This window comes from Passer domesticus (assembly GCF_036417665.1).
Source record: "Passer domesticus isolate bPasDom1 chromosome 26 unlocalized genomic scaffold, bPasDom1.hap1 SUPER_26_unloc_1, whole genome shotgun sequence".
In the NCBI taxonomy this organism is placed as follows: domain Eukaryota; kingdom Metazoa; phylum Chordata; class Aves; order Passeriformes; family Passeridae; genus Passer; species Passer domesticus.
Genome location: NW_026989901.1, coordinates 435,024 through 457,747, shown reverse-complemented (window position 1 = coordinate 457,747; position 22,724 = coordinate 435,024). Strand labels below are relative to the sequence as shown.

General features: G+C 55.4%; 3 protein-coding genes across 10 annotated transcripts; 1 reads left to right on the top strand and 2 right to left on the bottom strand.

The window, feature by feature from the left end:
- Positions 1-27: 27 nt before the first annotated feature.
- On the bottom strand, positions 28-2,861 carry LOC135291664 (uncharacterized). Its single transcript, XM_064405926.1, has 3 exons — positions 2,735-2,861; positions 1,377-2,375; positions 28-963 (listed from the first exon to the last, which is right to left on the bottom strand). The coding sequence occupies exons 1-3, from the start codon at positions 2,747-2,749 to the stop codon at positions 706-708; spliced, it is 1,272 nt and encodes a 423-aa protein (XP_064261996.1). The 5' UTR covers positions 2,750-2,861; the 3' UTR covers positions 28-705.
- Positions 2,862-3,370: 509 nt separating this feature from the next.
- LOC135291648 (uncharacterized) lies at positions 3,371-17,115 on the top strand. 8 transcript variants are annotated; one of them, XR_010354411.1, is made up of 5 exons: positions 3,371-3,496; positions 3,786-6,635; positions 13,932-14,058; positions 14,497-14,697; positions 15,216-15,355. XR_010354411.1 is itself a non-coding variant. In XM_064405897.1 (4 exons), exons 1-4 carry the CDS (start codon positions 12,681-12,683, stop codon positions 15,468-15,470), a joined length of 507 nt encoding a protein of 168 aa, XP_064261967.1. In that variant the 5' UTR covers positions 11,883-12,680; the 3' UTR covers positions 15,471-17,115. The 8 variants fall into 8 exon arrangements, 4 of the variants coding, with proteins under 4 accessions (XP_064261967.1, XP_064261966.1, XP_064261964.1 ...); XR_010354410.1 differs by having other exon boundaries at positions 14,497-15,355; XM_064405897.1 differs by lacking the exons at positions 3,371-3,496; positions 3,786-6,635; positions 14,497-14,697 and adding exons at positions 11,883-12,695; positions 13,067-13,176 and having other exon boundaries at positions 15,216-17,115.
- Positions 16,916-19,307, bottom strand: LOC135291647 (uncharacterized). The gene is made up of 2 exons (XM_064405892.1): positions 19,155-19,307; positions 16,916-18,921 (listed from the first exon to the last, which is right to left on the bottom strand). Exons 1-2 carry the CDS (start codon positions 19,167-19,169, stop codon positions 17,734-17,736), a joined length of 1,203 nt encoding a protein of 400 aa, XP_064261962.1. The 5' UTR covers positions 19,170-19,307; the 3' UTR covers positions 16,916-17,733.
- Between the last annotated feature and the right edge of the window lie 3,417 nt (positions 19,308-22,724).

The window sequence follows — 22,724 nt, the reverse complement described above, 5'->3', positions numbered from 1 at the left end:
CTCCGCCCCACCCCACCCCACCCTGTCGCAACTCTTGGAGCTCCATGCTCACTGGGAACACCTTGGGGACACTTTGGGGACGCTCCAAGTGTTGAAGGTGCCTTGGGATGTCCTCGATGGCTCTTTGACACCGCTCGACCACACCCCTGGGGCTGGTGGGACCACCAGTGAACAAGAACTTGATGGTGTCTTGAAGTGTCCCCAGCAGGTGATCCTTGGCCAGGCGGGCGTTGGCATCCTACAGCCGCTCGGCCACAGCCACCTTGGCCACCAAGTCCTCAGGGACATTGGGGGATGCCTCATTTGTCCCCTTCAGGGTGGCCACGACATCCCCAACCCTGCGCTGCAGCTCCCGGGGGAATGTGGTGGCTTCGTGACATGCAGCCACCAAGCGCTCCAGCAGCCCCAGGGCCACCTCCAGCCGCTGTCTCTCCATGGTGGCCGTGGTTGCCCGGCTGGCAGCCACCCTGGCATCTCTCCTCTCGTGAGCGACGGTCTGCGGGAGCGACGGTCTGCGGGAGCCATGCCCAGTCAGTGGCAGTGGCCACCATGCTTTCTGCCTCAGTGGCCACCCTCCTGCGGGTGTTGTGGAGCTTCGTGGCTTTCCTGGCCAGTCGGGCCCAGCCCTCCAGAAGAACAATCACTGACCACTGCCACTTGCTGGCTGCCATTGTCACATGGTTTCGGGGGGTCCATGGGTTGCTCTCATTGGCAGCCAGGGCCTGGTGACAGGATCACCAATGAGGTGACAGGATCATCATCATGGGAGGTGACATAGTGGTGCCACCATGTGTCATCAATGCGGTACAGGGTGACCCAGAGCTCCTTGGTGAGGTCCACCAGGTCCCAGTACAGGTGCAATGCGGACATGACCTTCATCTCGTCCCGCCTGGGCAGGGTGGCCAGCAGCATGCCCACGGTGGCCACCACAGTGACCTGTGGCTGCAGCAGGGCCGGGGACAGCTGCAGAGGGGCAGGGGAGGTGTCAGGGACCTGGTGGCGTTTGTGGCCTCCTGGGGTGGCCCCCTGCCACCGAGGGGTCCCTTTTTTCTCCTCCAGCCCTTTGTCAGCGTCTTGTCCCCGCTGCCACCCACTGCCACCACACTCATAACCCCTGCTACACCCTGCTGTCTCCTCTGCCACCACATGTGTCCCTTTCTCCCACTGTCCCCTCATCCCCCACTGCCACGGCGCCCCCCTTTCCCCCCCACCTGTCTGTCACCTCCCCCATTGCTGCCACTCCCTCCTGTCCCCTTTGTGACTTCCCTGTCCCCTCCTGCCAGCCCCACGTCCTCTCTATCGCCCATTCTCCCTCCCCATCCCCGTGCTCCCTCCCCTCCAATGTCCCCTCTGTCCCCCTGTCCCCCATATTGCACCTCTTGGAGTTCCATGCTCACTGGGGACACCTTGGGGACACCTTGGGGACGCTCCAGGGGTCGAAGGAGCCTTGGGATGTCCTCAATGGCTCTTTGGCACCGCTCGGCCACCCCAGTGGGGCTGGTGGGATCACCATCAAAATAGAAGTCGATGATGTCTTGAAGTGTCCCCAGCAGGTGATCCTTGGCCAGGTGGTGGCTGGCCTCCCACAGCCGCTCGGCCTCGGCCACCTTGGCCACCAAGTCCTCAGGGACAGCAGGGGATGCCTCATTTGTCCCCTTCACAGAGGCCTCAATGTCCCTGAGCCGCCACTGCAGCTCCCGGGGGAAGGCGGTGGCTTCGTGACACGCGGCCACCAAGCGCTCCAGCAGCCCCAGGGCCGCCTCCAGCCACTGTCTCAACATGGTGGCCGTTATTGCCCAGCTGGCAGCTACCCTGGGCTCTCTCCTCACCCAGGCTTCATGCCTGGCCACCACCTTGGCCCCCTCCTGCCTGCCCAGGGCCAGACCCAGCTCCACCACGTTTTTCTGAGCTGACCCATAATGGGCAGCCTTGTCCTGCAGGCGCCGGGCCTGGATAATGGTTGCCATGTCGTCTGCCTTGGTGGCCACCTCCCTGCAGGTGTTGCGGAGTTGGGTGGCTTTCCTGGCCAGCTGGGCCCACCTGTCCAGAAGCCCAGACACCGACCACTTCCAACTGCCGACCACCGATGTCACACTGTCCCAGGGGGGGCGTGGGGTGCTCTTGTAGACAGCCAGGGCCCGGCTCAGGGAGGTGTAAGAACAGTTACCAGAGTAGAAGAGAAGGCTGCGCCACCAGATGCCACCAGTGCTGGACAGGTTTTCCCGGAGCTCCCTGGTGAAGTCCACCAGGTCCCAGTACAGGCACCTTGCCGACATGGACAGCAGCATCTCCTCATCCCGACTGGGCGCGGTGGCCAGCAGCTCTCCCACGATGGCCACCACCGTGACCTGTGGCTGCAGCAGGGCCGGGGACAGCTGGGCAGGGGACAGAGGAGGTGTCAGGGACCTGGTGGCATTTGTGGCCTCCTGGTGTGCCCCCCTGCCCCCGTGGGGTCCCCTTTGTCCCCTCCCTGGAGGACTCTGCTTTTCCGCCCTGTCCCTTTGTGACACCCTCATCCCCTGGGCCACCCCCCCCACCTCCTGTTGTCCCCCCGTCCACCCCTCTGCCACCCTCCCCAATTCCTACTATGCCCTCCTGTCCCTTTGTGACCCCCTGTCCCCTCCTGCCCCACCCCGTGTCCCCTCCATCCCCCACTGCCCCCTATCACTATCCCCCGTGTCCCCTCTGTCACCCCCTCTGTCCCTCCCCCACCACCACTCCAGGACTGTCACACCTCGAGAGGCTCCATGGTCGCTGGGGACACTCCAGGGACACTCCGGGATGCCTTGGGAACACTGTGGGGACACTCTGGGTGACAAACACGCCCCGGTGACAGTTGGGGACAAGCAGGAAAATGGCACGGCCGGATGGAGGAAGCAGGAAGAGGTGACGTCACTGCTCCCCTTCCTGTGGGGCCAGGGCAGGGTCCCCAATGTCTCCCTGATGTGCGCAATGGGACCCCAATGTCCCCTCAGGGTCCCCAACAAGGTCCAAGTGTCCCCTGATGTCCTGTTGTGGACACTGGGGACACACCTGTGTCCTGTTGGGGACACTGTGGGGACATCAGGGACATCGTGGTGACCCAAAACAGGACAGGGGATGTCAGGCTGGCCCCAGTGTCCCCAAGAGAAGGACACAGGGATGTCCCCAAGGTCCCCAAGAGGACCCCGGTGTGTCCCTGGTGTCCCCAGCTGGACATTGGGGGACACTTGTGCTTTGTGGGGGACATTGGGGCAACACCAGGGCCATGTAGGAACACTCAGGGGACATTGGGGTCCCGTTGGGGACATTGCAGGGACACTGGGGACCCCGCTCTGGCCCCACAGCTAGGGGGGCAGGGGGGACAGTGACGTCACCTCTTCCTGCTTCCTGCATCTGGCCGTGCCACCTTCCTGCGTGTCCCCAACTGTCACCTGGGCGTGTTTGTCACCTGGAGTGTCCCCAGAGTATCGTCAGTGTCCCCAAGGTCTCCACAACAGCCATGGAGCCCCGCGAGGTGTGACAATCCTGGCATAAGGGGACATGGGGGTGACAGAGGGGACAGGAGGGCGTGGCAGGAAGGGGGGAGCTGACAGAGGGGTGGAGAGAACCGAGGGTGGCTGGGGGAGGAGGGACAATGGGAGGTGACAGGGGGTGGCAGAGGAGATGAAGGGGTGACAAAGGGACAGAGGAGACAGCAGAGCCCTCCAGGGAGGGGCAAAGGGGACCCCGGAGGGGCACAGGGGCCACCGCAGGAGGCCACAAGTGTTACCAGGTCCCTGACATCTCCCCTGTCCCCTCCCCAGCTATTGCTGTCCCTGCTGGAGCAGCAGATCACTGCGGTGGCCACCCTGGGTGAGGTGGCATCCACTGTGACCGGATCACACCAGAGGGTGTGGCAGTGAGTGTCCCCAAAGTTCCTGCCCTCGCCCTGGTGAGCTTCACCTGGAGCCTCCCTGAGACCCTGAACCACAGCAATGTCACCTCTCTGGGCCACCCTTGTGCACCTCCCTGGGCCAGGCCCTGGCCACCCTCAGGGCTACCTCTGGCACCACCTGGGCCGACGTGAGAGCCGCAGCCAAGGCCTGGTGAGAGCTGATGGCAGTGGTCACGGAGAGCTGGGAATGGCTGCTTCAGGAGGCCGTCAGGCTCGATGACACCTGCGAGGACACGGCCACCGCTGTGGCCATCGCTCAGGCCAGGGACCAGCAGGATGAGCCCACCCACAGGGGGACAGCTGGGGACAGCGTGGTGGCCACAGCCCAGCAGCTGATGGTGGCCCTGGACAGGGAGGAGGAGGCCTCAGTCGGGGTCACGTGCAATGCTCAGGTGGTGGCGGCCACCAACGAGGCCGTGGGAGTGGCCATGGTGGCCACCAGCCAGGCAAGGGTGACCATCAGGAGGGGACATTGGACAGAGGTGGCCCTGGGGCCGCTGGAGAGCTTGGTGGACACGTGTGACAGAGACACTGAGTTTATCAGTTACATCAAGTGCCAGCTCGATGACATCGAGACCATCCTGAAGTGGGCACACGAGGTTTTCCCCGATGACCCTGAGCACTTGGTGGCCAAAGTGGCCAAGTTTGAGCAGCTTTGGGATGTCAGCACCTGCCTGTTCACGTGTCAGCTGCGGGGGACACTTGGGGACATTCACGACCTCCTCTTGTGTCCCTGTGGTGGCTGCGGTGGCCCCAGTGGCCCTGCCAGCTGCGTGGTGGACGAGTGGTGCCAAAGAGCCAGGGAGGACATCCCAAGGCTGCTGCAGGGACAGTGACATCACCACTGCAACGTCATCATGGCAGTGACATCATTGGGGACATCGCTGCTGTCACCTGTGCCCTCTCCCATTCCCATGTGGGATTTGAGACAAATCTGGGGAATTTTCTGGGAATTTTCATTGATATGTCCCAAATCCTCATGGGACATTTCCTCGGTGACGTCACTGGGGACACTCAGGGACATGCGGGGAGGACACACAGGGACACTCAGGGACAGTTTGAGGACACTCGTGGGCATGCTGGGACAGTCTGGGGACACTCAGGGACAGGGGACAGAAGTAAATTAGTCCCCTCAGCAGCTTCCAGCTTCCCCCTGTGCCTGCAGCACAGCCGAGTCATAAATGACAATTTAATAATTGGCTTCTGCAATTCTGCATTGGCTTCTGCAATTCTGCATTGGCTTTTGCAAAAAAATACTTCCACAAGTATTTTGCTCTGGTACTTGATTATGGATTATTGAGAATTCCTTGTAGCTGCTTGCTGGTACAATAAAATCAACCAGTTTATCTGTGCACCGTGTAACTGATTTAAAGCTGGAGTAACAAACTGATATTATATTGTATGCCTTAAAATATTAAAAATAGATATGTCTATTTATATACTTATATTTATGTAACTATATATTTATTCTTATATCTATTTCTTATAATTACGCTTATATATTCACTATAACTATAGTAAATAGATAAATAATAAATGTTAAAATAGAGACTATGCAATATTAAAATGCTTTTGTGTAACTGAGTCAGGTGTAGAATATTCCGTTGTTTCTCATACCTGCGGATCAGCCTCTCCAGGTGATAACAGTGACACAAACCTGAGAAGAATTTATGAATTGATCAGGGGGTGTGAAACAACAGGATGGAATAAGGAGAAGAAATCAAATATATTGACCCAATCTACAGAATGTCCTGCAGACAAGTCAGAAGTTAAAACCAAACAAGAGTTCCTGCAACATCCAAACCTCCCAGGAATATTTGAAGAATGTCTCAACACAGGAATGTGTTTGTAGCCCTGCAGTGGATCCGGATCTGGAGAACAATGGGTTAAGTTAAAGAAACTTGTTTGGCTGTCTGCCAAAATCCTTTTCTATCACTTATTAATCTTTTACAATTTTCAAAGAGTGAACTTTGTCTTTCACACCAGGATGTGGTATGGGGGGGCCAGGGGGCCCCCGCTGCTGAGCACTGACCCTACCCTGGGTGTCGCTGGAACCCCCAAAAACCACAGCCAGCACCAATTTGCTGGGGGTTGGGGTTTTCCTGTTCTTTCCTTGTCACTTGTGGATTTTTTTCCCATTGAGTTTTTAAGAGCACTGCTGGCTGAGTGCTTGAGAAGGTGCGGAGGGGGAGCTCCTCTCATTTTTGGGAGTTCCTCTCCGGGGGGGACAGACATCCCAGGAGAATGGAGGGCAGGGGTTGGGGGCAGCCTCTCTCTCTCTTGCTCTTTGGCATCGGAGGAGGACTGCCAGGATATCGCTTACTGCCAGGAGAATTCACTGTCACCGCTGGAGCTCAGCCCTCAGGGGCCGATCACCGTCTGCTCGTGTGCACTAGGAATCCTGACCAGGAACTGATCCGTTCAGGTGCCCCTGGAATCCAGCACTTCATGTGCCCCAGGTATCCTGAATTTCGTGTGTCCCGGTAATCGTGAGCTTCGTGTGCTCCAGAAATCCAGATTTTTGTGTTGTTAAATACGAGAACAGGCTCCTGGTACTAAAGTGATTTCAGCATTTATTATAAGCAAATGAAACGCCTAAACGTCGGGGCCCATGGGCCAAGCAGGAGCGCTCCTGTCGAGGATGTTGCAGCGCCAGCACTGGGTCTTCTTCAGCAGTGATGCCCCCGATGTCCCAGATGGAGCGGCGCAAAATCACTGGGTCAGAAACTCCTTTTTATCCTGCATTTTTGTCCCTTTGCATTGGTTTCTTTTTGGATCCTTCATTTGTATGAAGGATTAAGGCACTTGATTTGCCCATTACAGTTCTGTCCTGGCTTGCTCATTTCGCTTGGGGTATGCTGCACTTTACTTAGGTGTGCTATGGTACGTTGAGTACTGTATTTCTTATAACTACCCTTGTAACCCCTTTTCCAGCCTTCATCAACTTTTTAAAGTTCAACTTCTATTTTTCTCAGTTTCTCATACTGTTCAAGCATATCTCTGGCATTCTGATAATTCTGTTCTTTCATTAACATTGCTTTTCCACCATTGTTCCCTTCTACGTGCCCTTGCAGCATGATGCTGCTGTGGACAATGCTGGTCACTCTCTGGACTAGACATGGAATTGCACATGGTAGTAAGATTACACTTGCTAGTGCACACTCCACAAAGAAGACCAATTTCTTCCACCATGTACCGTTCCAGATGAACAAGTTGTCCCACCAATTGGATTCTCCAATGAAGGGGGTCCATTTTTGTGCTCCAACATAGGTTAGTTTTCTAATATTTACAATACTGTTTTTAATTACATTACTGTGGTCATCAATCTCCAGGCAGCATTCTGAAGTATTAAATTTCCCACAGATCCCTCCTTCCTCTGAGAGGAGGTAGTCCACTGCCAATCACATCTGGTAAATTACTGATCGTGTTTGTTGTTGCTGCTGGTTTAAGAGATTGATGGTCAGAGCTGCTGGATTGCATATGACTTCAAGTACTACTTGTAGATGGATGATTCCATTGAGCATGTATTCTGAGGTTCTGTACCCCCAGGATCCATCTTGAGCCCAGGTAGCCGGCCCATAAGTATCAATAATCTTTTCTGGGGTCCAGATTTCATTGTTCTAACTTGGGGTTCCACCCAATAAACTCCTTTTTTTCTGGCCAGATCACCATTCACCGGGACTCCCAAGTTTGATTTTGCATCCTTAGGCAGTAAGAAAAAGGATGGTTTTATTGCTCCAATTGTGCAACTCCCTCTCCACCCTCCTGGTAACTTCACATTGGCTGTGTTACCACAGATCCAAAATAGATTTTTAGGTGCATCCCAAGAATTAGACTCTCGACTTGCTATATGTTTCCAATATGTGGATAAGGTTTTTATCCCATCCATAATGGGTCGATATAATTTCTTATACATTCAAACATTTTTTTCTTTTTCACTGTATACGCATCAACTTTCAGTTTTTTTCTGTTAACCAGTATGAATGGGCGGTTTCTGGGATCCACCTGGTGTGTGTGTCATTTGCTGCCAGATATATTTTACATGGCATTTCTCCTGCTTCATTAGGACACATTTTCCCTTTTCTTGATAAGCACTCTTCCCCTATGATTGTTGATTTCAGCTTCCACTCTCCTCCCACTCTTTTGGGTGCCACCATATTTTTTCTTGATGGAATCCCTTTTAAATATCTCAGGGACCTAAACTGATACCGTCCCATGGCCAAATCTCATTTAAGCGTGTCCCTCTGCACACCCAACCATCAGTTAGATTCAATTCTTTTGTAATCCTTTCCAACATATTAATAAAAAGATTCTTTCCATGTATTTGTCCCGCTCTATCCCTTTGTCTTTTCAATTGTACCTCTTTCTCTTTGAATGCATGCTCTAAGTTGGTTTCACTTTCTTGTTCAAAGCCTACGCATCTTTCTTTCTTTCAAGTTCAAAACATACACATCTGACATTTTCTGGCCTGGGTTTGCAATATTTTTTGCCAGCTGTGAAAAATGTGTATTTTATGACTGGCTTTTCACAAATATTAAAATGAATATTATATGTGTTATATTTAGAAGGTTATGCTGTATTAATTTTCTTAAGGAGTGTGTTAAACATTTTTTAGGTTGTAACATGATCTTAAAATAGAATCTATGTATGTAGGATACATTTTAGAGAAAGGAATGAGGTACTAACAGCGAGATAGCAGCCACAGGATACCTAAATCTTTCAGAAAAAAAAGAATTTATTGCTCCATTATCAGAAGAAACTAACTTCTTCCCACCTTGCACAGCCCTGAAGATGCCATTAGGATTCAGAGGAAGAAGTTGACACTGCCCAGACAGAATCCTTTGTTTGAATGGCATTTATGCATCATGTAGGAGGTGTATGAATATCCAAGAGGCTATTGCTTTTAAGAGTTAATCCACTAGTAATGCGTGCATGTGTGTGTGTGTGTGTGTTTTTTGGGCTTATTTTGCCCAGAAAGAGGTACTGGACTGTCCATAACTCTTTGTTCTTATTGTCTCGCATTATCCTAAAACCCAATTTGTCCAAATATTTATTACTCTAATTATATTACTATTTTTATAACCATTTTATTACTTGTAAACATTTAAAATTTAAAAACCCAAGTGATTGGCATTTTTCACACCAGCCAATATATTTTAATATCTTCTTTACAGGCTGTTGACTGGGAGTGATTGATACCTTTGGGATTCATGTTTGTGTGCACTCTGATTAATACACCTCCTGTATCTCCTCTATACAAGGGACAGGAACACTTCTCACAAGTGTTTCCTCCACTTCCTTTGAACTGAGTGAGCAGTAGCATTGCTACCAGTGGCAGTCTGGTACAGGCTGGCCTCCCCACCTCTCGATCCACAGGGGTTTTCTCGGTGCCCTGAGAGTGTTTCCTGGAGGGAGTTCCCGATCCAGTCTCACCTCCCACCTCTGGTTTTCCATTCTTCTGGAGACATTCTGCCGTGACCCTTATCCTACCAACTCCTTTCCCAATGAGGGTTGCAAGGAGAGTGCTCTATGGAACAGTACTGGAAATTGAGATACTATTTTGATTGTCAATTCTGAGCTGAACAAAACTTGAACTTCTACTATAATTATAACCAACATTAACAAACTTTAAAGATACACTGATAACAATGTAGATGTTTCCCATGGGGTGTTGTGTTCAGGGTTGCGGTTCTTTCCTTGTTTTCCTCAGGACCAGTTTCAAGTATTTATCGTTTTTGTTGGCTCTAGTGCATTTGCTTGCCTCAGCTGGGGGTTGTACTGGACCTTTCATTCGACTTGCATGAGTCCACCCCCGCTCCTTTGTTCTTACTGCCCCGGGTGCTGGAACAAGGGGGGTTGGGGGCCGCCTCTTTTGCCTCACTTCCCTCTTTTGCTTCCCTCCGTTCCCAGCCCGTCGCCTCATGGAGATCTCTGAATCATGGTAGTAGAAAGTCCACACTCATTTCACAGCTCTGAGCCGCTTGGGCTGCTAGCCCCATCTCAAACACCCCCCCACACACACATTTGCCCCCCCTGTCCCCTCGGGGCCCACCGCTGCCCGTGGATGGGTGATACTTACCTGCTCCACTGTGCCTCACATGTGCCTCAGGCCTTTTTCCCAGATGCCAACGCAAGGTCCCAGGCGGCCTGGTTGGGCAAGGTTGTATCCTGGCAGAGCCTCCAAGCTGTTAAAAATGAGAGCAGGCTCCCAGTACTAAGGTGGTTTCAGTATTTATTATAAGGAAAAGAAAGGCCTAAAGCAAGGGGGCCCGCGGGCCGGGCAGGAGCGTTCCTGTTGAGGATGCTGCAACGCTGCTGCTGGGTGTTCTTCAAAAGCGATGTCCCTTAGCAGTGATGTCCTTTGGAGCGGCACAAATTCAGTGGGTCTGAAGCCCCTTTTGATCCTGCTTTTTGTCCCTTTGGATTGGTTTCTTTTTGGATCCTTCATTTCCATGAAGGTTTAGGGCTCTTGATTTGCCCATTACAGTTCTGTTCAGGCTGGCTGGTTTTGGTAGGGGGGTGGTGCACTTTAGTTAGGTGTCATACGGTACGTTGAGTACTGTATTTCCTATAACTACCTTTTAAAATGTGTTAAATATTACTTTGATTGTTAATTCTTAGCTGAACAAAGCTTGAACTTACACTGTAAAAAAATATTAACAAACTTTAAGGATAGACAGATAACAATGTGGATGTTTCTTGTGGGGGGTTGTGTTCAGAGTTGCGCTTCTTTCCGTGCTCTCCTCAGGACCAGCTTCAAGTCTTTATTGTTTCTGCTGGCTATAGTCCATTTGCTTGCCTCAGCTGGGGGTTGTACTTGTGAAAAACCCCAATCACTTTTTTTTTTTAATTTTAAAAGTTTAATAGCAATAAAATGGTTAGAAAAATAGTAATATATTTAAAGTAATAAACATTTGAAGAACTGAGATTTAGGACAATATGATACAATGAAAAGAAAGATGTACAGACAGTGGGAGTACCTTTTTCTGGGCAAAATAAGCCTGCAAAAGACTCACGTTAACAGATGATTAACCCTTAAAAGCAATAGCCTGTTGCATATTCATACATCTCATACATGATGGATAAATTCCATTCAAACAAAGGATTCTGTCTGGACAGTGTCAAATTCTTTCTCTGAGTCCTGATGGCGTCAGCTTTGCATCTTCAGAGATGAGCGAGGCAGGAAGAAGTTAATTTCTTCTAATTTCTTCTGCTGAGGCCACCTCTTCCAGGGCCATGGCAGCTGCTGGGCTGTGGCCACAAGATTGTCCCAGCTGTCTCCCTGTGGGTGGCCTCATCCTGCTGATCCCTGGCCTGGGCGATGGCCACGGCGGTGGCCGTGTCCTCGCAGGTGTCATGGAGCCTGACGGCCTCCTGAAGCAGCCGTTCCCAGCTGTCCGTGAGCGTGGCCACCAACTCCTGCCAGGCTTTGGCCATGGCTCTCACATCGGCCCAGGTGGCCCCGGGGTGGCCCTGAGGGTGGCCAGGGCCTGGCCTAGGGAGGTGACACCATGGTGCCCCAGGGAGGTGACATTGCCATGGTCCAGGGTCTCAAGGAGTCTTCAAGTCAATCTCCTCAGGGCAAAGGCAGGAGCAGTGGGGACACACACCACTGCACGCCTCTGTGTGGCCTGGTCACGGTGGCCACCACCTAACCCAGGGTGGCCACCATGGTGACCTTCTGCTCCAGCAGGGACAGGAAGGGCTGGGGAGGGGACAGGGGAGGTGTCAGGGTGTCAGGGACCTGGTGGCATTTGTGGTCTGCTGCAGTGTCTCCTGTGCCCTTCTGGGGGCCCCTTTGCCTCTCCCTGGAGGCCTCTGCTGTCCCCTCTGTCCCTTTGTCAACCCCTTGTCTCCTCTGTCACCCCCTGCCACCTCCTATTGTCCCCCCTCCCCCAGCCACCCTCAGTTCCCTCCACCCCTCTGTCAGCTCCCCCCTTCCTGCCATGCCCTCCTGTCCCCTCTGTCACCCCCATGTCCCCTTATGCCAGGATTGTCACACCTCGCGGGGCTCCATGGCCAATAGGCACACTCCGGGGACCCACTGGGGACACTCTGGGGATATTCCAGGTGACAAACACACCCGGGTGACAGTTGGGGACAGGCAGGAATGTGGTGCGGCCAGATGCAGGAAGCAGGAAGAGGTGATGTCACTATCCCCCCTGCCCTCCCCACCTGTGGGGCTAGGGCAAGGTCCCCAATATCCCCCCAATGTCCCCAACAGGACCCCGATGTCCGCTGAGTGCTCCCACATGGCCCTGGTGTTGCCCCGATGTCCCCCACAAGGCACAAGTGTCCCCCAGTGTCCAGCTGGGGACACCAGGGACACACTGGGGTCCTGTTGGGGACATTGGGGACATCCCCCATCCTTCTCTTGGGGACACCGGGGCTACCCTGACATCCTCTGTCTAGTTTTGGGTCCCCCGCAATGTCCCCGATGTCCCCACAGTGTCCCCAACAGGACCCTGCTGTGTCCCCAGTGTCCCCAACAGGACATCAGGGGACACTTGGGCCTTGTTGGGAACCCTGAGGGGACATCGGGGTCCCGTTGAGGACATCGGGGGACATTGAGGACACACCCCTGACCCCACAGGCGGGGGGGGCTGTAACGTCAGCACTTCCTTTTTCCTCTATCCGGCCGCGCCATGTTCCTGCGTGGCCCCAGCTTTCACCCGGGCGTGTTTGTCACCTGAATTGTTCCCAGAGTGTCACCGGAGTGTCCCAAAAGTGTCCCCAAGATGTCCCTGGAGTGTCCCCAGCGGCCATGGAGCCCCTCGAGGTGCGACAATCCCAGAGTGGTGGGGGGGGAGGGGACAGTGGAGACACGGGGGTGACAGAGGGGACACAGGGAGTGGTGAAAGGGGGCAGTGGGGGACGGAAGGGACACAGGGCAGCAGGAGGGGACAGGGGGTCACAAAGGGGACAGGAGGGCACAGTAAGAAAGGGGAAGGTGACAGTGGGGTGGGGGTGACAGTGGGGAGGGCAGGGGGTGGCAGAGGGGACGAGGGGGTGGCAAAGGGACAGAGGGGACAGCAGAACCCTCCAGGGAGGAGACAAAGGGGACAAGGACACCCCAGAAGGGCACAGGGGACATCCCAGGAGGTCGTAAGTGCCGCCAGGTCCCTGACACTTCCCCTGACCCCTCCCCAGATGTCCCCAGCCCTGCTGCAGCCACAGGTCACCGTGGTGGCCATCCTGGATGAGCTGCTGGCCACCCTGCCCAGGCAGGATGTGGAGATGATTCTGCTCGTGTTCCCAAGGTGCCTGGACTGGGACCTGAAGGACTTCACCAATGAGCTCTGGGCCACCATCAAGCGCATTGAGGGCGCCAGGTGGTGCCACAATGTCACCTCCAATGATGATGACCCTGTCACCTCCCTGAGCTCGGCCCTGGCCGCCTACAAGAGCACCCCATGGACCACCTTGGACCATGTGACATTGGCAGCCAGTGAGTCGATGGCTGTTCTTGTGGACAGGTGGGCTGAGCTGGCCAGGAAGGCTGCCAGGCTCTGCAACATCTGCAGAGAGGTGGTCGCTGAGGCGGTCGACATGGTGGCCAATGCCACTGCCCAGGCCATGGAACTACAGGACAAGGTTTTCTGTCATGGGACAGTTCAGAAAAACGTGGTGGAGCTGGGTCAGGCCCTGGGCAGGGAGGAGGGGGTCGAGGTGGTGGCCGGGCATGAAGCCCGGGTGAGGAGAGATGCCAGGGTGGCTGCCAGCAAGGTAACCAGGGCCACCATGGTGAGACAGCGGGTGGAGGAGGCCCTGGGTTGGTGGCCGTGTGTGACGAAGCCACCACTTTCTCCCAGGAGCTGCAGCGGAGGGTTGGGGACATCAAGGCCTCCCTGAAGGGGACAAATGAGGTGTCCCCCAATGTCCCCGAGGACTACTTGGTGGCCAAGGTGGCCGAGGCCAAGCGGCTGTGGGAGGCCAACACCCGCCTGGCCGAGGATCACCTGCTGGGGACAGTTGACAACATCATTGACTTCTTGTTCGATGGTGGTCTCACCAGTCCCAGTGCCTGTGAGGTGGCCGAGAGGTGCCGAAGAGCCATCGAGGACATCCCAAGACTCCTTCGACCCCCAAAACATCCCCGGAGCGTCCCCAAGGTGTCCCCAGTGAGCATGGAGCTCCAAAAGGTGGAACGCGGTGGCGGGGGAGAGTGGGACAGAGGGGACACTGGTGGGGGAAGGGGGCACAGTGTGGGGAGAGGGAAATGGGGGATGGGGAAGACACATGGGGTGGTGGAAGAGGGCAGGGGGATGCAAAGGGGACAGGAGGGAGTGGCAGGAAAGGGGGAGGTGACAGAGAGGGGGAGGGGAAATGGGGGGGAGGGGGGAGTGGGGGCTGGGGATGACAGGGGGAGGGGACAAGGGGGCTGGCAGGTGGTGGCAGAAGAGACACCAGTAGGTGGCAGGGGCTATGAGTGTGCTGGCAGGAGGTGGCAGAGGGGACAGCGAGGAGGGTGGCAGGGGTTAGCAGAGGGGACGAGGGGGTGACAAAGGGACAGAGGGGACTGCAGCGGCGGCTGGCCTCGAAGTGGGGAGATGATCATCCCTTCGGGACGTCCCTGCTAGCTGTGGCCAGCACCACCAGCAGCACTGGAGGCACTCTTCCGACCCTGGGTTTGCTCAGGAGAGCGCCTAGGCTTTCGCCTTGAGGGACGAGGATCCGCAGTGAAAAGGCTGCTACCCAACAGGAGAGAAGAGACGGACTCCAGCTGTAGTACAGTCCACATTTATTCCAGGGGAACTAACAGCCGAACACCCTGAACTGGGGTCAGACATGAGCTTATAAAGAGGGGAGGGTGCAGACACGGAGTTTAGTCTTCAGCCTATGAACGTGAGGGGTGGGAGTGAAGAGAGAGAGACAGGCATAATGGGAAAAACAATAGGGAAAGGTCTGGGGAGGGACCCCGGCCCCTGAACCAATCACTTGATGCCCTAGCTGGAAAATTCTAGACGGAAAGGATGGGCCACCAAGTGACGGACAGGGTACCAGGGAGGGACTAAGCAGCTGATACATAGGTTGTCAATGGCAACGGGGAGGGGAAAAAACTGTATTGACGGCGATCAAGGAGAGGGAGAACCAGGGCAGAACCATTACAACTATATGGGTACACAGAACGAACCAATTTACAACTTAATCAGGCTAACGTATAAGAAACACACCACAACAGGGGACAGCACAGCCCTCCAGGGAAGGGGACAAAGGGGACCCCCGGAGGGCACAGGGGCCACCACAGGAGGCTGTAAGTGCCTTGAGATCCCTGACACCTCCCCTGTCCCTTTTCCAGGTCTACCATACACAGCTGAAAAAGACAGTGGATGTGGTGGGCAACCTGGGTGAGGTGGCGGACACTGTGACCGGGTCATACAGGGGCAAGTTCCTGCATGAGCCCCCAGACTCCCTGCATGAGGCCCTGAAGAACTTCACCCAGAGCATCTGTAAGATCCTGAACCACAGTGATGTCACCTCCCTGGGCCACTATAGTGTCCCCTCCCTGGGCCGGGCCCTGGCTGCCCTCTGGCCCAACCCAGGGACAACCTGAGTTGATATCAGAGCTGTGGCCAGCGCCTGGCGGGAGTTGGTGGCCAAGCTCGTGGACTGCTGGGACCAGCTGGCCAGGGAGGTCACCGAGCTCCGTGATGCCTGCAGGAAGTTGGTCATGGAGCAGCACCTGATGGCCCTGGACAAGGAGGAGGTGGCCCGGGAAATGGCCACGCATGATGCCCATGTGGTGGCAGCCACCAACGAGGCCATGGGAGAGGCTGTGGTGGCCACCAGGCGGGCAATGGTGGCCACCAGGAGGGGACATTGGGCCGAGGTGGCCCTGGGGCCACTGGAGCGCTTTGTGGCCTCGTGTGACAAAGCCACCTTGTTCAACTGGAACATGGAGTGGTGGCTCAGGGACATTGAGGCCATCCTGAAGGGAACAAGTGTGGTGTCCCCTGATGTCCTCCAGGCCTTGGTGGACAAGGTGGCCGAGTTTGAGTGGCTGTGGGATGCCTTGGCCCGCCTCGCCAAGGATCACCTGCTGGGGACACTTGGGGTCATTGAAAAATGTCTCTTGAGTCCCTGTGGTGGCCCTGGCAGCCGCACGGTGGCCGAGCAGTGCCAAAAAGCCATCAAGGACATCCCAAGGCTGATGTTGGGACAGTGACGTCACCGCTGTGATGTCATCAGGGCAGTAATGTTACTGGAAAGGCTTGTGGCCACTGGAGTGCCACCAGCTCCTCGTGTCACCAAGAGCCCTTCAAGTGCCACCAGCCTGGGACAGAACAGGTGCCACTGGAACTGGTGGCACTGCCGTGTCCCTGGTGCCACCTGTGTGCTGTCCCCATGTCCCTGCAGTGCCCCTGGTGGTGGCCAAGGACGGTCACCTGCTGATGGCCCTGCTCGCGGTGGCCGTGTCCTGCCACTGGCCCGGTGGGGCGAGGGGACATCTTGGTGTCACCTGGCCACCAGCGGGCCACCAGTGGGCCATGGCACCTGGGGGGTGATGTCACCTCGTCCCACCTCTTTCCGGCAGGTGCCATTCCTTGGACATTTGCTCTGGTAATGTTCAAGTAGTGTTCTGGTTAATTAATTAATGCTGACATCAGCACCCCAGTGCCAGCCCAGTGCCCCCACTCCTGTCCCAGTGTCCCTGTCCCAGTGTTCCCATTTGTGTCCCAGTGTCCCCAGTTGCACTCCAGTGTCCCCAGTCCCATCCCAATGCCAGCATCCCAGTGTCCCCCATCCTGTCCCAGTGTCCCCATTCCAGTGCTCCCATGTGTCCATGTCCAGTTCTGTCCGTGTCCCTGTCCCAGTGCCACCAGACCAATGTCACTAGCCCAGTCCCATCCAAGTGTCCCCCATCCTGCCCCAGTGTTCCCAGCTGTGTCCCAGTGTCCCCAGTCCCATCCCAGTGCCAAAACAGCAAAAAAAAAGTAGAATTTATGAATTCTTCTCTCGTCACCAGAGAGTGAAAACACAACATGATGGAACCGCAAGGAGAAATAAAATAAATTGGTTTAATGCACAAGATGGTGTGGAGGCAAGTCAAGGGTTAAAACCAAACAAAGTACATCTGAACTCCCAGGAATGTTTGAATAGAATTTATATAGAACATAGGAAAATGTATGTATGTTTATGTATATAAAATATTAATATGAAATATTGTTTTGAATAATAAATATAATTCTATCTCTAAATATGTTGGTAGAAAATATATTATTGTAAAATATTTTATACAATATATATTTCAATTTTATTACTCATATATATATATATATTATTTTTTAGATCAATAATATATTATGAATATGCACCAACTCTCATGAATATGCATGAATCTCTGTGATGTAACAGAATATAAAGAACATGGTTTAATTAACAGGGAGCTATTGGCAATTAGCACCAGGATTTTATCCCTTAACAAACTTTTATAAAAATTTCAATTCTGATCCTGGCCGCTCACAGGGTGGGTCCCAGCTGATAACGGGGCGGTGGGGGACAGGACTGAGCCCCAAGGGATCCAGCAGGTTCTCCTGCATGAGAGTCCAGTGACACGAGGGGCTGGTGGCACCTGAGGGGCTCTTGGTGAAACGAGGAGCTGGTGGCACTTGGGGAGCTGGTGGCACTTGAGGGGCTCTTGGTGAAACGAGGAGCTGGTGGCACTTGGGGAGCTGGTGGCAGTTGAGGGGCTCCTGATGACATGAGGAACTGGTGGCACTTGAGGGGCTCTTGGTGACACAAGGAGCTGGTGGCACCTGAGTATCCACAGGTCTCCACAGTGACATCACTGCCCCGATGATGTCACAGCAGTGACATCACTGTCCCCACAGCAGCCTCGGGATGTGCTTCATGGCTTTTTGGCACTGCTTGGCCACTGCGCGGCCACCGGGGCCACCAGGGTCACCTGGGCCACCAGAGGGACTCAAGAGGATGTTGTCAATGAGCTCAAGTATTCCCAGCAGGCGATCCTCAGCCAGGTGAGCGCTGGCATCCCACAGCCCCTCGGCCTCGGCCACCTTGGCCACCAAGGCCATGGGGACATTGGGGGACGCCTCATTTGTCCCGTTCAGGATGATCCCGATCTCCCAGAAGCAGTAATCCATATTCCTGATGAACATGCTGGCTCTGTCACACGCGTCCACCAAGAGCTCCAGTGGCCCCAGGGCCACCTCTGCCCAATGGCCACTCCTGGCGGCCACCCTTGCCCGGCTGGCGGCCACCACAGCCTCTCCCATGGCCTCTCCCATGGCCTCTCCCATGGCTGCCTCCTCCTCACTGGTGGCCACCTGCTCCTCACTATTCACCAGCTCCTCCTCATCAGTGGCCACCTCCTCGTCGCTGGTGGCCAGCTCCTCATCGCTGGTAGCTGCCTGCTCCTCGTCACTGGCCAGCTCCTCCTCACTGCTGGCCGGCTCCTCCTCGCTGGTGGCCAGCTCGTCCTCTTCACTGGTGGCCAGCTCCTCCTTGTCGGTGGCCACTGCCTCCCAGGCATCGCGTGTGGCCCCTGCCCAGGTCACCTCCTCCTCCCTGTCCAGGGCCACCGGTGGCCGCCGGGCCATGGTCGCCAGCTTGTGCCAAGCTGTCCCCCGGCGGGCGGTCTTGTACCACAGGTCCCTGGCCCGGGCTGGGGCCACGTCCGTGCAGGCAACACAGAGCTCAGCGGCCTCCAAGGCCAGCCGGTCCCAGCTCTCCCTGAGCGTGGCCACCAACTCCTGCCAGGCGCTGGCCGCAGCTCTCACATCGGCCCAGGTGGTCCCAGGGGTGGCCCCGAGGGTGGCCAGGGCCTGGCCCAGGGAGGGGACACCACGGTGGCCCTGGGAAGTGACACTGCCGTGGTCCAGGGTCCTATGGACGTTCCAGGTGAATCTCCTCAGGTCCACGGGCAAGAACATTGGGGACACTCGCTGCCACACGCCCCTGTGTGGCCCAGTCACAGCGGCCGCCACCTTGCCCAGGGTGGCCACCACGGCCACCAGAGCCTCCAGCAGCTGGGGAGGGGACACCTGGAAAGGGGACAGGGGAGGTGTCAGGGACCTGCTGGCAATTGTAGCCTCCTGCGGTGGCCCCTGTGCCCTCCCCGGGTCCCCTTTGTCCCCTCCCTGGAGGGCTCTGCTGTCCCCTCTGTCCCTTTGCCACCCCCCCGCCCCCTCTGCCACCCTCCGTGTCCCCCCATCCCCCACTACCTCTTTTCACCACCCCACGCGTCCAGTCCCCCACCCCCGCCCCCCCGTCGCACCTCTTGGTTCTCCATGCTCACTGGGGACACCTTGGGGCCGCTCCGGTGGCGGAGGAGCCTCAGGACAAGCGCCGGTCCCGACCCAGAACCGGCCCCAGCAGCGGCGCGCGCGGAAATGGCGGAGCCGCCGCGGGACGAGCGCCGGAAAGGGGCGGGGCCAGGCACGGTGACGTCACCGCCCCAGGACCGGCCCAGGCCATGGGAAGCTCCCGAGTTTGGGCTGTGCGGGCTCCGCCCGGGGGTGCGGGGTCAGTCCCGGGGGGTGCAGGGTCAGTCCGGGGGTTTGGGGTCAGTCCGGGGGGTTTGGAGTCAGTCCCGGGGTGCAGGGTCAGTCCGGGGGGTTTGGGGTCAGTCCGGGGGTTTGGGGTCAGTCCGGGGGGTTTGGAGTCAGTCCCGGGGTGCAGGGTCAGTCCGGGGGGTTTGGGGTCAGTCCGGGGGGTTTGGAGTCAGTCCCGGGGTGCAGGGTCAGTCCGGGGGGTTTGGGGTCAGTCCGGGGATGCAGGGTCAGTCCGGGGGTGCAGGGTCTGTCCCAGGGGGTTCGGGGTCAGTCCCTGGGGTTCAGGGTCAATTCCTGGGGTTTAGGGTCAATGCCAGGGGTTTAGGGTCAGTCCCAGGGGGTTTAGGGTCAATCCCTGGGGTTTAGGGTCAATCCCAGGGGGTTTAGGGTCAGTCTCAGGGGATTTAGGCTCCATCCTAGGGGAGTTAAAATCAGTCCCAGAGGGTTTAAACTCAGTCCCAGAGGATTTAGGTGAAGTCCCTGGGGATTTAGGCTCAGTCCCAGGGGATTTAGGTGAAGTCCCTGGGGATATCACTGGCCCACACTATTGGATTGACTGGATTTTCAGCTTCAGCAGGGATTTCACTACATTTTTCCTGTATAAAAAGTGCAGAACTTGGACAAATTTGGATTCAGGAATTACAGCTCGTATGCCCATTCCCTTTTTTGAATGTAATTTCTGCTTCCAATTTTTCTAGCAAATCCCTCCCCAGCAATGGTTTAGGGGAGTTGGGCATATAGAGGAATTGATGAGTTCCCCAGTGCTTTCCCACTTTTGTAAAGGTTGAAAGAAACATTTAATTTAAATTTTAATAAATAAAATAAATAAAATAAAAATTAAATTAGTAATAAAAATAATAAAATAAAATTTAATAAATAAAATTTAATAAATAAAATTTAAATTTTAAAGGTGCAAAGAAAGGCCGTGTTTTGCTTACCCCGGTCGCCCCAACAACATGTACAGTATTGTGACTCAGTTTCCCTTCTGCAGTATTTAACCCCAAATGCACCACTCCAGTGTCTATCAGAAACTCTGTGGGAACCCAGAGCACAGGGAATATTTCTCTGCCTGCTCTGAGGGGCCCTGACCCCCTGAGAAGCACTGCCTTTGACCCTTACCCATGGAGAAAGCTTCAAGAAGGATTTCAAGATACACTGGAGTCTACAAGAATGTGAGATAGATAATGGAGAATAGTGTGATATGTGACTTGGGTGAGAGTTAGAGGCTGAATGAGGGATGTGGGACTCTGCCACCCTCGGTCCCCTCCACCCCCCTCTTCCTGCAATGCCCTCCTGTCCCCTTTGCGACCCCCTGTCCCCTCCTGCCACCCCCCATGTCCCCTCCATCCCCCTGTCACCCCCCATGTCCCTCTGTCCCCTCTGTCCCCAGTGTCACCAGTTCCATCCATGTGTCCCCATTCCCATCCCAATGCCACCATCCCAGTGTTCCCAGTTCCATCCCAGTGTCTCCATTCCAGGGTCACCAGATGTGTCCCAGTGCCACCAGTTCCACCCCAGTGCCACCGGCCCAGTGTCGCCAGTCCCTTCCTGATGTCTCCATCCCCATATCCCCTCCCAGTGTCCCCAGTCCTGTTCCACTATCCCTGTCCCAGTATCCCTGTCCCAGTGCCACCAGTCCCCTCCCACTGTCCCCAGTTCCATCCCAGTGCCACCAGTTCCATCTCAGTGCCACCAGTTCTGTCCCATTGTCACCACCCCAGTGTCCCCAGGGCTGGGTGTCCCCAGTGCCACCAACTCAGTGTCATCATTCCAGTGCCACCATCCCTGTGTCCCCAGTTCCATCCCAGTGTCACCAGCCCAGTGCCACCAGTTCTGTCCCACTGTCACCATTCCAGTGCCACCAGTCCAATGTCACCAACCCAGTTCCAGCCCAGTGTCCCCAGTCCTGTCCCAGTGCCACCAGTCCAGTGCTCCCAGTTCCATCCCAGTGCTCCCAGTGCCAGCCCAGTGCCAGCACCTCATTATCCCCATACCAATGTCACCAGCCCCGTGCCACCAGTTCCATCCCAGTGTCCCCAGTTCCATCCTAATGCCACTAGCCCAGAGTCCCCAGTTCCATCCCAGTGTCCTCATTCCAGTTGTGTCCCAGTGTCACCAGTTCCACCCCAGTGCCACCAGCCTAGTGTCTCCAGTCCCTTCCTCATGTCCCCATCCCAGTGCCACCAGTCCCCTCCCATTGTCCCCAGTTCCATCCTGGTGCCACCACCCCTCTGTCCCCAGGGCTGTCCCAGTGCCGCCACCTCTGTCTCATCTTTCCAGTGCCACCAACCCAGTGCCACCACTTCTGTCCCACTCTCACCAGTGTTTTTGGGGTTTTGGGAATCCCAGATGAAGTCTGTGAACATCCTTGGGGGCTTTGGGGAGATCCTGGAAGGGTGTTGGGGGGCTCCAGGTGAGGTTTGGGAACTCAGGTTAGGTTTTGGGGGATCCTGAGAAGATATTGGGGGTTTCCAGGTGATGTTTGGTGGTCTGAGGTGATGTTTGGAGGTTCCAGGTGAGGTTTTGGGAGGCCCAGGTGAGGCTTTGGAGAGCCCAGGTCAGGTTTTGGGGGCCCCAGGTGAGGTTTCCAAGGATTTGGGGCTTCATAGTTGAGAATTCCCAAACATTTGGGGTTTCCCAGGTGAGAACAAAGGCCAGGGGCTCAGGGGGGCTGAGGGAGGAGGGACTGGGGGCTTTTTGGGGGGCTTCAATCAATGGAGGGGGCCCGGGGGGTGCCGAGGGGGAGGCTTGGTGAGTGGGGGGGGCATCCCATGCATTTGATGCCTCAGGTTTTGGCTTTTCTGTTTTTCAGATTCTGGGCTGCTTTACTCTCTGGGTCTGGGCTTCATATTAAGGGATGGTGAGCTCTGTTCCCAGAGCAGGGAGACAAAACAATTCCTGCTCTAGCTGGGAACCCAAGGACAAATAATCCAAACCTCAGGCCCAAGAGCATAAACAACCTGGACTGAAGAGAGAAAAACAAGAAGGATGGGACTTGATCAGCTAAAGCTATAATTGGACAATGAACTCCAACATGCAAATGGCCCAGAACTTATAAAAGTGACAGACCTCGTGACCCATCGTCCATTTTGTGGCCATTTCGGGTTCATCTTGGGCGCAGCCCTGGCTGGGCTCTTGTTCTGCCCAAGGTGCACCCATGGAGGCCTTTTAAGAAATGCCCGCTTTACTGTGTGTGTGTGCCTGGCCTCTGTTGCAGGTCAGCCTTGTGAAGGCAGCAGGGAGCGGCGGGCACGGAGGGAGCCGGGGCAGCGGGGCCCGGCTGGAGCGGAGGC

Coding starts and splice junctions, on each gene's coding strand:
- LOC135291648 (XM_064405894.1), top strand. Junction 14,059..15,215: donor TGAGCATGGAGCTCCAAAAG/GTGGAACGCGGT, acceptor TCCCTTTTCCAG/GTCTACCATACACAGCTGAA.
- LOC135291664 (XM_064405926.1), bottom strand. Junction 964..1,376: donor TGAGCATGGAACTCCAAGAG/GTGCAATATGGG, acceptor GCCCCTCTGCAG/CTGTCCCCGGCCCTGCTGCA.